Source organism: Nicotiana tabacum, chromosome 8 (assembly GCF_000715075.1).
Source record: "Nicotiana tabacum cultivar K326 chromosome 8, ASM71507v2, whole genome shotgun sequence".
Classification (NCBI taxonomy): domain Eukaryota; kingdom Viridiplantae; phylum Streptophyta; class Magnoliopsida; order Solanales; family Solanaceae; genus Nicotiana; species Nicotiana tabacum.
The window spans coordinates 28,859,344-28,872,055 of NC_134087.1; the positions used below are offsets into that span (position 1 = coordinate 28,859,344).

Consider the following 12,712-nt stretch of genomic DNA (forward strand, 5'->3'; position numbering starts at 1 on the left):
CACACAAATATATGCGAACAATCAGGAAAATCACACAATAATTCCTAAAAATAACACATAATTAAAGAAAAGACCTAATTTTGGAAATTCTTTTAGAGTAATTCGTATGAGGCAAAAAATCGCGTGCTCACAATAAGTACATAAGTTTAAAAAATCACATAGATATTACTCCTGTTGGTCCACTTTAATTGATTTTTTTATTGTTTGATATTTAAAAATTCACCTTTGAACATTAATTAACAATAAAATTGACCATATTAATCTTAAGACCATATTAATCTTAATTTGTTCAAATACAACAAATACTACAAATGCAATTTAAAAAAAAAATTAATTCCTTCTTGATACCTGAAAAAATTATATATTATGGACTACTAAAAAGGCCAAAAAATTAATGAAATTGGACCGGAGGGAGTATCAAATAATGTGTTTGAGTTATACAAGTTTGAAAAAATTATTAGTTCCTAAACATAATGAATGTTGACCCTATCCAGCTATAGCTCAATAAAGGAAGTAATCATATCCCATTAAATTCTACAAATGCCTTATTGTGATATTTGAGGACTTTATGAGAATCTTTAAGAAAATTGTACTGAAAATAAATAATATAAATATATTTTTCAAACTATTATTTAATGATTTGATGAATAATATATATCAAGAAATTTAATCTTTGATCTTTAGAGTTTTGGAAATGAGAAGTTTAGCTTATAGCTCTTAAATATTAATTTGATACATGACAATACAAAATCTAAAATATTCTAACGTTTAGTTAACAATTTAGAACAAATAATTAATATATATATAAAAAAAATGGACCGGTCATTTGCTGGAATAAATGCAAACAAAGGAAAAGTTAATTTATGACAACTCAAATAGAATACAACTTATCTTTTACTATTTCATATTTATTACTTCAAATTTGCATTTTATCAATTTGACCCTCATACTATATTATATTAATTTTTTTATTTCTTTCACTGTCAGTGCTCTTTCTATAAAAATAAATTTATGTACCCTAATAAAGAGTTTGTAAACTTGAAAATGTATTTTTATTTTATGATAAATTTGAAAAAGAATTTAATAGGATTCTTTAGCTAGTTAGTTATATAATTTAGATACTTAATTATTTATTCTCAATATAAATGAAAATAATTCATAGTATAAGTATATACTATGAATTCCATGTTCCAAAGGATTAAAAAACTAATCTGGTCATATTTTACTTTTCAATCTTTATACGTAGAATAATTAGTGTTGTTGACTCTGGTCAACTACTTTTATGAACTCTCTTTTTCCTTACCTCTTTTATATCTTTTATATTTTTAAATTTTTTTATTTATTTTAATTATTGAATTTTATATTTAAATATTATATAAAAATATTTTTTGGGTTAAAAAGTAGCACAAATTTGATATGCAAGTGTATTATGGTTCACATATATATATAGATATAGACACACACATGCAAAGAATTACAGTAATGTTATATTATCCAAATAAATAAATAATTTATATTAGATAATTAAAATATTAAATGATTTTAAAGTCCTATATTAAGACTTCTTACGTAGTTAATTAATGAATGATTTGATAAATAATATTACAATGAATTTCAAAAAGGGATAACTCTCTAAAGTATTGACCATTATATTACGTCTAAAATTAATAGATTACAATTATGTTACATCTTCTCTAAATAAATAAATAATTTATATTAGATAATTAAAATACTAATTTATTTGAAATTCATGTTTAAAATTTCTTACATGATTCAAAGGATAACAAATTTTTAGTTGATTTTGAAAATGGGATAAATTTTTAAAGTGTTAGCCACTGTTCTGCACATAAACTTTGTACCACTATCCATCATAATAGTGTGCTTGGTTATATATTTGTTGTTATACATACTTTTACAACTTCTGCAAAATCTAAATATGGAAAAATAATATTATTCATTTAAAGTTCTAAATATTAGGATTTTTTACCTAGTTCAGAAAAGGAAAAATTTAATAACTAAAATTTTACTTGATTTAGAATTCCTAAATATAGGAAAACAACTAAATTACAATTTAATCCAATATGAAATTAATTTTTAAAGGGTAAAAAAAGCGAACAATATATCGCTAAGGGGCTTCGTGCTTTTAATATAGTATATATATGAATAGATTGATGAAAATTCTTAATATTAGCCATCTTAAGTATGAAATATTTGACTGTAGCGTAGAAGGAATTACAATGGTGTTTGGATTTTTTTTTGTCAAACGTGAGAAATTCTCTTTTAAGTTTTAACCCAAAATCTCAAAAGGCATAATTTTTTATTACTAAACGAAAATTAAATTGGATGTAAAGTAAGAACAGGAAAGAAGGTAGCCTCAAAAATTTTAGAATCTTCTAACTAAGAAAGAAAACCTGCAGATTAGTCACAGAAATCCATATTGAACTACATTAGGCTTTAAATGTGTAACATCTTTTAATCCAAAATCAACATATTCTTTTACTCCTAAAAAAGTTGAATTGGATGGTCAATAAGAAAAGAAAAAGGCATTAATGAAAAATAATTCTTCCAAAACCCATATAAAAGCATTTAAAACAAAAGCAAAAACAAACTAAAACAAGAAAAAACTCCAAAGATAACAACAATATTCTATAGAACGATCGGAAAAGGTATAAAGAACTCACCTACTAAGGAGCAATCACATATCGTTGGCAAAGTACTACAAATTAGCAAGTCTTTTTATACTATGAAGTCAAATAATATGGAAGGAATAAAAATTATATTACATAACTCAAATAAGGAAAGAATTTATGTAAAGAAAATCATAGTTGATTTTGAATTCCTAAAATATTTAGATTTTCTACATAGTTTAAATAAGGAAAGAATTAATAATTAATAATTTAATTTATTTTAAACTAATAATTAAATTACTAATTTATCCACTGTGGAATCTATTTTTAATGGGTAAAAAAGGCGAATGATATTTCGCTAAGGGACTTCGTGCTTTTAATATAACTAGTCATAGAGTACGCGCTTTGCCCGTGTACTCTATAGTCATGAATATATAACTTTTGAATATTGTATACCCATATTAACCAATGTGCATGAGTTATTAAAAAAATTATAGAAAAAAAAGCAAGGTCCTAAAAATAATGAATGTTAATCCTATTTAGCTAGCTTAAAAGAAAAATCATGTCCTACATAAATTCTCATATACTTTATTATGATTTCTCGCTTTGTCCCCACCCATCGAAGTTATTTAATTGTCTTCTTAATGTTTGAATTAATTAGCATATGCTTAATATAAATAAATAAAATGATAAGATCGTGTATATGTATATATATCTATATATATATATATATATATATCTTTATTTCCTCTTATATTAGATTATTTGAACCTGAAGAACAATTGTCAAATTTTCTTTCAAAAGTTATTTGTAAATTTGAAAAATAATATGATGAAGTTGAAAAATAATTAAATTGAATATTTTTAATCAGTTAATTAAGAGCTTAATTATATAGCTATTTTAATATCAAAATTTTGCTGCCTTTGTTAGTTTTCAAATTATGGTCGGGCTATTCTATTATAAGTTTGGCTGTTTCCTTCTATTAATTATTGCAGATCCTCTTAGAAAATACAATACGTAAACATTCATATTTTTAGTATTATAATATTATAATATTGTATATGGTAAATGTAAGTGATTTTGATATATACTTAGATTTTTTTTGTGTAATCGTTCAAATAAGGAAAACTTTAATAAGTAAAGTTTTAGTTGACTTCAAAATACTAAATATTAGGGAAATAATTAAATGATTATTTTATCTAGTGTGAACTTTATTTTAAAATGGTAAAATAGACGAACGACATTTCGCTAAAGGCTTTCGTGCTTTTAATATAGTATAGATATAGATATAGATAGATATAGATCTAGATAGATAGATATAGATAGATAGAGATATACAACAAAATAGACCTTATATACAAACTAATTAATTTACCCAAAAAAAAAAGTAAAATAAAAGAGCAAAAATGAAAAGGTGGAGACAAATATGGGTTAAATAAGTGAGAAGAGCAAGACATAGATAAAAGGCCTTACGCTCCCAACGGCAGATTGCTCGAACTTCAGCTGTTTTCTTGGAAGGGATTATTTTTATTTTTATTTTTTAATAATAACTAAAAGAGTACATATATACAAAGTTAATCCCATTTAGAAACCGAGAAAAGCTAATTCTTTTCCATAATTGTGAAATACGAATATCCCACGGGAAGCACGACGTACACTTCTGCAGTAGCTGATGCTTATACTTTGTTTCAAACATATTTTAGGCTTGTGTTTATAAATTTCCAAACCGAAAGGTAATTATATTATTAGGATTCCTAAAGGTAATTATGTAGGATTCCTAACGTGTAGTATTATGTCCTAAAACTAATAGGATTATAAGGCTAATTTCTAGAATTCCGGTTATGTCCTTTTATATGAGTTATTATGCTTAATATTATAAAGTTATTTTTGTAAACCGACATTATATTCATGCTTTTATAATAACTAGACTCTATACTCGTGCGTTGCACGAATATTTCAAGTCTAAGTATCATATAATTTGTGCAAAAGATAGTTAGACCATAGTTGCATATGTCTACTAATAGTAAACTTTATCAGAGTAATAAAATGAATACTAATTAATGTATATAACAAATTAGTATTATTAATGAACTAATATTTGGATTCAAAATGTAAATGATCATTGCTTGTCCCTCCAATCACAATTAAAATAAGTTACATGCAATTTATAATTATTTAAATCTTTTTTCCTATTTGCTCCTAATTTTTAGGAATTGTGATATGATTGGTTTGTCCTCTCTCGTACACTCTTTTGTTAAATAATTTTGGAGAAATTATTTTTTTTTCCTAAAAGGATGTGCTTATACCATGTACCGTCATATGTCGGATTATTCACAATTGTAGGGATTATGTTTTTCCATTCCCATACATCCAAATCAAAATTTTCACTCTAATTCGTTCGGTTCATTCTTCCATAAGAATTCAAACAAACAGAAATCCCCCTGACTTATTTCAATCACCAGAGGACCCTTTATTACTTTCAAGTAGTCTTGCACTATTTTTTTATGCATGTTACTTTTAGAGCTTATTTTTTAACGCTCCAGTTTCCCTTTAGAAATTTGGTAAAATAACCTATTTCCCCCCCAAGAGCCAATAAAAAAAGTCATAAAGAAGCTGTCGTAAGTATACATAAGAGGTCAACATAATCAAAGAGGAATTTAATGGATACATAATACGAAACAACTGCACAATATATTAATCATCAAATTTTTATATCCTCTTATACGAACTGTTTAGTTCTGTGATTATGTAGGAGAAACTAATTTTGTCCTATGAGATCGAACATAGTTGACGTGACGATATGAAATTTCCAAAGCTTCAGAATGCTACTTTGGAAAACTGCACGTCTAAACCATTGAAATAGATAGATGGAATAATCTTTGGGAGAAAACTCATATAGTTAAGAAAAAATAAATTTAGCCATAGGAACGGTTTGTTTAAAGTGATATATATAAGTTGTGCAAAGTTTCCTTGCTCTTGTGGAAATATGTTTCTCGAAGTGCTTGTTTTCCATGTGGTATGAGACTAAGTCGGACACATGACATGAATCTTTAAGTTAGAGTCCTTTACAAATTTGGCGTATGACGTTAACAAAGTTTTAGTTGATTTAGAGTCCTAATTATTAGATAGAGTGCTAAAGATTACTATTATCCTGCGTCGAATTTTCTTTTTAAAGATAGAACTAATGTTGTAAGGGTACAAAAGTTCAATTTTTCGGGATATTTTCGTCGCTCAACATTTAGTGTAAATTATTTGTGCTTTTATAATAATATAGATAGATATAAATATAGATATAGATATAGATATAGATAGATTCGCGAGACGCTGTGACTATTGTCTTTCCGTTGTCAGCGTTCAACCATTTGCTACAATTTGACTGTCTGTTCTCCTCCTCTGTATTTTGTATTCAAACTTCACTCCACATTGTAGTCATTGATGATTAATAAATGCAATTTTCCTTCAAACTTTTAACTTCAAAATTTAGATGAAACGGGTATCATATAGCACCAGCAATGCAGAGACATAAAAGCAGTTCTCTCACAAAAGTTAGTTCTTATGTGCAGCATCCTGTTGTGTAGTCTCAATTAACGAGTAGCTGACTTAACTATATTTCAAGTTTGACCCTAAAACAAAGAAACAATAGAAAGAGGAATTAACAAATTTCAGGAACCTAACAATCATAGATTGACAAGAATATAACTGGTATGTCGAGCTATGTGGTTCAGAAAAACTTAGCCCTTTTGTCTTCCTTAAAATTTCAACAAGCAGGAAAACTTATGTTAAACGATAAGGATAATCAGAGTGCACTACCAATTCACATTCTACGTCACACAGTTTTATGCTGGTTTGCCTCCATCTCCCAGCAACAACCATTGAAACAATAATTGCATTTGCTAATTCAAATTAGAAAGTGAAAAGTACAGACAATAAAATTGGGTATATTATTCCAAGTTAGCGAGGCTACTGAGAACAGGTTCCAGCAATATGGAATTGATACTGCCTAAAAGTTAATGCAAAAAATGCAGACTGCTCCTAAAATACTTTGAAAGCACAAACACCGCATGGCGGATAACTATTTCTCACTAGTTCTCTCTTCATTTACATGAGTACAGAAAATAGCCTAAATAGAAATGGCATTTTTTACATATATTGGTGAACAAAAGGGGGCTACCAGCATCCTACTTCATTTAACTATCAAGAGGCTAGAACATGTTGTGGCCTCCAAAAATTTCAGATGAAGACAAAATCGATATCTGTTGTGCGTCCCTGACCATATCCAATGTTCATTCTTTAACATCTGAAAAGCAACAAAATGTATCAAACACTTGGCTGATTTAAATGTTTCATATATTTCATCTTTTATGGTGAAATGGCTGAGTGGAGATGGAAGTTGGCACAGTTCTTGTGAGACTGTTTTAAGGAGACGCAAGCAAGAAAATGACTAGTATAGTAAATACTCAATTCTTCTAGTTGTAATGGCATCTAGCAAAGAACAAATGAGATATATTATAGGAGATCTCAAGCAAACAAGGATGAATGCACTCAATGAGCTATTCGGTCCTGTATTCACTATTTAATTACTTACAATACAACACTAAAGGGAGGACAGTTGGTTCAATAAGGCAATAGCTGTCTTTCAACAGTCAGTAACACAGAAGTCGGATGCTATCTTGCAATTCGGTTGGCCAACAAGAATCATTGAGGAGCTTAGAAAGAACAGATTCAGAGGCTAAAATGCAACTTTTGTGATTAACGACCTGGTTCTTATGAAAGCTATGAGTATTTTATTGTTTTGAAGCAATAACACTTACTTCCTAAATGATGGGAAAGTTTTCAGTCAATAACAAATCTCTATATCATGCACAGACTAATTAAAGAAGCAAAAAGAAAAAACATTAGTGTTGAACATTTGAAAGTACTATGACCACAAAAATAGTGAGGTTGTTCAAGGGATAAACAACATCACCTCTGTCATTGGGACCACTAGAAAAAGTAGCATTCATCTGAATAGTTTCTTCTATGGGACCACTTGGTGTAGGTGCAGAAGATAGTCTAATGAGGGGCGGAAAGCAAAGATCAGACCTACTTGAGTGCTCCATTGGGCTAAGAGCTCCCGTTCGATCATTTAAATGGATATCCAAGCTAACTGTTGAAGTTATTTCTACCTTTCTCTTGCACTTGAACCTTCACCTAACAGAGATGTGAGAGACAGAAGGAAATAGAAAACAAGTGCGAATATTTTCTAATATTGTTTCACTTTTTCATACCAAGCAGCTCAGTTATTGCAATACCTGTCTTTTCGCTTCTCAAGATATCTCTGTACTGATGCTTTCCTGCTTGAGGGGTTTTCTACTGCTTCTGGGGAAACATAAAATAAATGCAGAAGAAAATTACGCAGAAATTGATAATGTTCATATAGTTTTCAGCATAAGGTACTTTACTATAGTTCCTTCCACAGAAAAGGAAACAGCACTCGACCAACATTTTTCACCTAAGTAAATCTTTTGCTTACATAAAACACAAAGTCACCCACCAACACTCAGAATACATTTGTGGGCTTCAAATGGTGTTTCCAGAGTAACTAATTATATTCCTTAAAAGATATGGTTAGCAGGGAAAGGAAGTTTTTTACTTCTAGTATTTTCCCCCTTTTTCTATAAGATTGCTTACTTCTTTAGTGGATCTTAAAATGTATTTCATATTATATTTCAATCTATACTAGAACAAAGTACCCTAATATTCGCAAATGTCGTAGTGCCCAATGAGCAATTTGTGTGGAAATGAGAAAAGAATAAAGACATAACGAAGACTACCAGGATTGTCATCATATAAGCTGTTTCTTTCTTCTACACGCATTCGAGAACATCACTCATTTTTAGTAAAAGATCAAACAAAAATGTTTTGGCACAGGATACAATGAACGTCTTCCCTGATGACCCCAGGAAAAAGACTCATCGCTCACAGGAGTCATAATGTACAGTGATATTTTCTCCACCAATATATGACATTTAGGATCATAAAGTTGTTGCATTTTCTTCATATTGACTTCTTATGGTTGCTTTATTTTTGCAGTAACCTTTCAGTTTGCCTCACTAAAATCCTTAGAAACAAACACTACTTAATTCACATTCTCAACTCGCCATTGTAAGCAAGTAAAGTACAACAAGATAGAAAAGTTATGCACCATAATGCAACTAATGACCTGTTTGAATAGTCGGCAGAAGTACCATATCAGAAATTGGGCGTAGTTTAGTAGTTGCAAGCTGTAAGCAGCATGTTGAATGTCGAGCTGCTACAGTAGCATTCAATGGAGTTTCTGAAGGCACACAAAGGGAGCTTGAAGCAACACACATGATTGTTTGTGCCTAAAAATATCCGAGTTGGTCGTATCAGGAAAAAAGTGAAACGACACTGATTTTCTGAAGTTCCCAATTTTCAGCAAGCTTAAATACCTTGTCAGCAGGCACATCATCATAGACATTCACCTTGCCGCTGTAGAAGATTGTCATTTGTCCTGCTGATGTATCTACTGAACCTATTGTTCTAGAAGCACCAATAGAAAAGCTCTCAGTTTTTTAAGTTAGATACAATGCAATTTTCTTTTGAAGGAAATGCTAGTCAAATGAAGCCCGTGCATTTATACATATGCAGAATCACAAGTTACCTTATGATGCCATTTCAAATAGAGTAGCTTCCAACAAACTATAGGTTATATTGGGATATGCAAAAAACAAGAGCTGAGGTGGATATATTTGGACCTGGTGATTTGTTAAAAATAGACAAAGTATCTTATCTAAGTGCTAAATGATGAATTCGTCACAATAACAATCTATGGAGATGAAACTATTAACTTAACAAGAGATCACCGGAGGAGCTTGTGGAACCATTGATGTCTAATAGGAGAAAAGACATGAGGGACTTCAAGAACACCTATAACTAATTTTGTATTACTTGTTGTATTCTAAGCCATATCAGAAAGCTTTGGTTTCTGTTGAGTCAGTTGCTGCCTAGAAGCACATATGCAATTACTATTTAATGATTTATGATCATAGTCAACTTAGTCCATAGACTTCAACATCTTTCAACTGTACATATGGTCACCCTAAAAAGTTATTTAGGGGCAAAATTTCTGGCATAATGACACTCTGAATATTACTTGTGGTGTTAGAACATGGGACACAGTAAGTGAAGTATTAACAATGGTGTCAACAACTGGTAGTATAAGAAACCAAATGCATATCATTGGCAGGTACATTTACCTCCTAATTCCATTCAAAGTGCACTAAAAAATTGAAGTTCATCATTAAGACTGAATATTTATATGCTCTTCTAACACTCAATCACATTACTCGCAATACTTTAACCACAATTCTTAAAGAACATAAATAAGGGAAGTATTGCCGGTAAGCCACTTATTATACAGAGAATTCAAGCAAGAGATATACAAGGAGGCCAGGTTTGAGACAGAGAGACTGATTTGCCAGACACGAGCTAGCCGCTATTTCATAGACATGATGAAAGTCAGTATTCAACAGGAAAAATTTTCAAACTCAAGCGCCTTTTTTCTTTAATAACAATAAAGGAACCATCCGTTTAGCACAATGTGGAGCTTATTGTCAATCAATCAATCAATTATGTCTCAATTCCAAACTTATTAGGATGGAATATAGGAATTCTCTATAGCCATTGGGTTCTATTCCAGCCTTCGCTCCAATACCAAATTTCAAGCTATAATTCTAGAAGGTTTGTTGCCTCCAAAAAGCATTCAAGAAGACGATGACTCACCTAGAAGGAGCTGATTTATCAATAGCAGCAACCAGAGTGGGAGATGCATCGCCGGAAAGATCAGCTTTATCCTGTAGTGTTCTTCCATCAGGCACTGTCTCTTCAGCCAATTCAATAAATTCTTCATCAGTATTTTTCCCTCTCTGGACCTACATTAGTTTTTAGAACTATTTAATACTATAAACACATAAACATGCACTGGTACATTTACGGTATTGACTTAAGATCCAAACATCATACAGTACGAACTACCAGCGCACTATAACAAAATATAGGTCAAGTATTGCTACGAGATAGATAGAGGAAACGCACATGGTGTAACTTAGTTTCGGAGCGAGGAATGTAAAGTTTCTTCCGAGTGCCGGCGTCGGAATCTGTCGCCGTCTCAAGGAGAGCCTTTAGTGATATCACTTGCTGAATCGCCTGTGATTTATTCCATGACGGCCTTCTCATCCCTGTACGGAACACATTACAGTAGCAGAGGCAAAATTTCAATTTTTTTCGAATTTTTCATCACTAATAAGTTCTATGTATGTAATGAATGCAGGAGAAGAGGAGTGAGTACCTTTAAGTTTGAGGTAACGGCGGCAATCTTCGCGAGTGAGCTGAGAAATGTCATCTTCAGTAAGTTGCTGAAGCGGCTTGTCGAGAAGTGACTTCGAAACTGATTCTTCCGGCGGCATGCTGTCAAGTTCCGGCGTTTAATTCGTCGGAAATCGGTAAAACTCTTCGGATAATCGGAAACAAAATTATGCAAAAACTTTTGGGCGGGGCTGTTTCAATTTTTTCTCTTTCTATATTTTATTTTACCATTAAAATTGTTAGGAGTCGCAAAGCCTGCAAGCCCACATAAACCTGCAGTCATTATCATTAACTTAAAGTAATCATTATCCTTATCAGTCCCCGCCCCCTCTATATAAAAATTATACAAATTTTATATATTTTTTCGATTATACCCATCACAAAACATGCGAGCCCACATAAACCTGTCATTATCATTAACTTAGAGTAATCATTATCATTATCAGTCCCAGCCCCTTCTTCCAAAAATATTTTTCATTTTTCTTTGAAAATGTTTTCCATATATTGATTGGTGTGTGGAATAATTTTATTTAGAAAATGTATAATATTAGAGATTATACTCTAATAATATCATTTGGTTGAAATAAATAATATAAGTTTATAAGGAAAATGACTTTTGTCCATAACAACTTTTTTTGGATAATTGCTATGTATCGTTTTATAAATATAACATATCGTATTGTATTATTTCAATTAATACTATAGATTATATCGTTTTTTATCATTTCATAATGTAACACACCAGTAGTTTAAGGAATAAGCTTGGATTATTATCAAAAAAGAAGAGGAAGTAAAGTATATCTAGAGTTATTATAAAAAAAAAAGATAAAATATAATTGTTAAATACTACTAATTAAGGACAAAATGAGGGGGAAAAAAGATAGCGATGCGACTATATCAAATCGATCGTTACGCAAAATTAAATTTTTATTGCTACAAAACAACAGTTTAATAATATTATACAATAAAATTTTAGTAACAATCAAAACAAATACCAGTGTATTTAGTGACATTGATAAAATATTCTTAATTGGTGATGCAGTGAGGGGGCTTTTTACCAACTCTGTAGTCTATAGTGAGACTCGTACTGTTCACTTTTGTACTGAATGTAAATTATCTCATCCTCAAAAATTTCTCTTTAAATGTTGTCAGGCGAATCCCTGGTTCTTTAAAAACAAATTTGATAGAAATCTAAATTGTAAGAATTTCAGATACTTTAATGCACATTTATTGATTGCTTGACCAAATCTCACATGTTGTTTCATTCAATTCCACGAGCCTAACGAGAAAAATATCTTTGCCTTCTCGCCTTTGTTTTCCTCATTCATATTGCGGGAAAAAAAGGTAGAAAAGAAAGATCAATTTGTCAATACGTGACACCTTTTCCACTAGGTTGCTATCAAGGGCGAAGGTAGAGGAGGAAGCTAAGGGGCCGCTGGAAAATCGCATTGTATATATATTCGATTCACTATTTACGTTGTAAAAGGGATTAGCTGCATTGTAAAAACAAAAAATAGAGTCACTGCCATTTTGTAGTTAATTTTGTAATAACCTTATTTTCAGTACATAAACCTTATGCTATGTGATATTTGACCAAATTGATATCTGAATATTAAAGTGTATAAATTGAAGTCTGACGGTAGAGCTTCATATTACCTAGTAATAATTTGTGTCTTATAACTTTAAATAAAGAAAAAAAATCTTACATCAACAAATGT

At 30.5% G+C, this 12,712-nt stretch overlaps 1 protein-coding gene across 2 annotated transcripts; it reads right to left on the minus strand.

Moving 5' to 3' along the window:
* Positions 1 to 6,601: 6,601 nt before the first annotated feature.
* Positions 6,602 to 11,242, minus strand: LOC107761032 (protein TIFY 4B). 2 transcript variants are annotated; one of them, XR_012693906.1, is made up of 8 exons: positions 10,978 to 11,242; positions 10,725 to 10,867; positions 10,413 to 10,561; positions 9,080 to 9,170; positions 8,830 to 8,992; positions 7,919 to 7,985; positions 7,594 to 7,817; positions 6,602 to 6,924 (listed from the first exon to the last, which is right to left on the minus strand). XR_012693906.1 is itself a non-coding variant. In XM_016579201.2 (8 exons), exons 1-8 carry the CDS (start codon positions 11,093 to 11,095, stop codon positions 6,911 to 6,913), a joined length of 963 nt encoding a protein of 320 aa, XP_016434687.1. In that variant the 5' UTR covers positions 11,096 to 11,242; the 3' UTR covers positions 6,602 to 6,910. The 2 variants fall into 2 exon arrangements, 1 of the variants encoding a protein (XP_016434687.1); XM_016579201.2 differs by having other exon boundaries at positions 7,594 to 7,811.
* Positions 11,243 to 12,712: the final 1,470 nt, after the last annotated feature.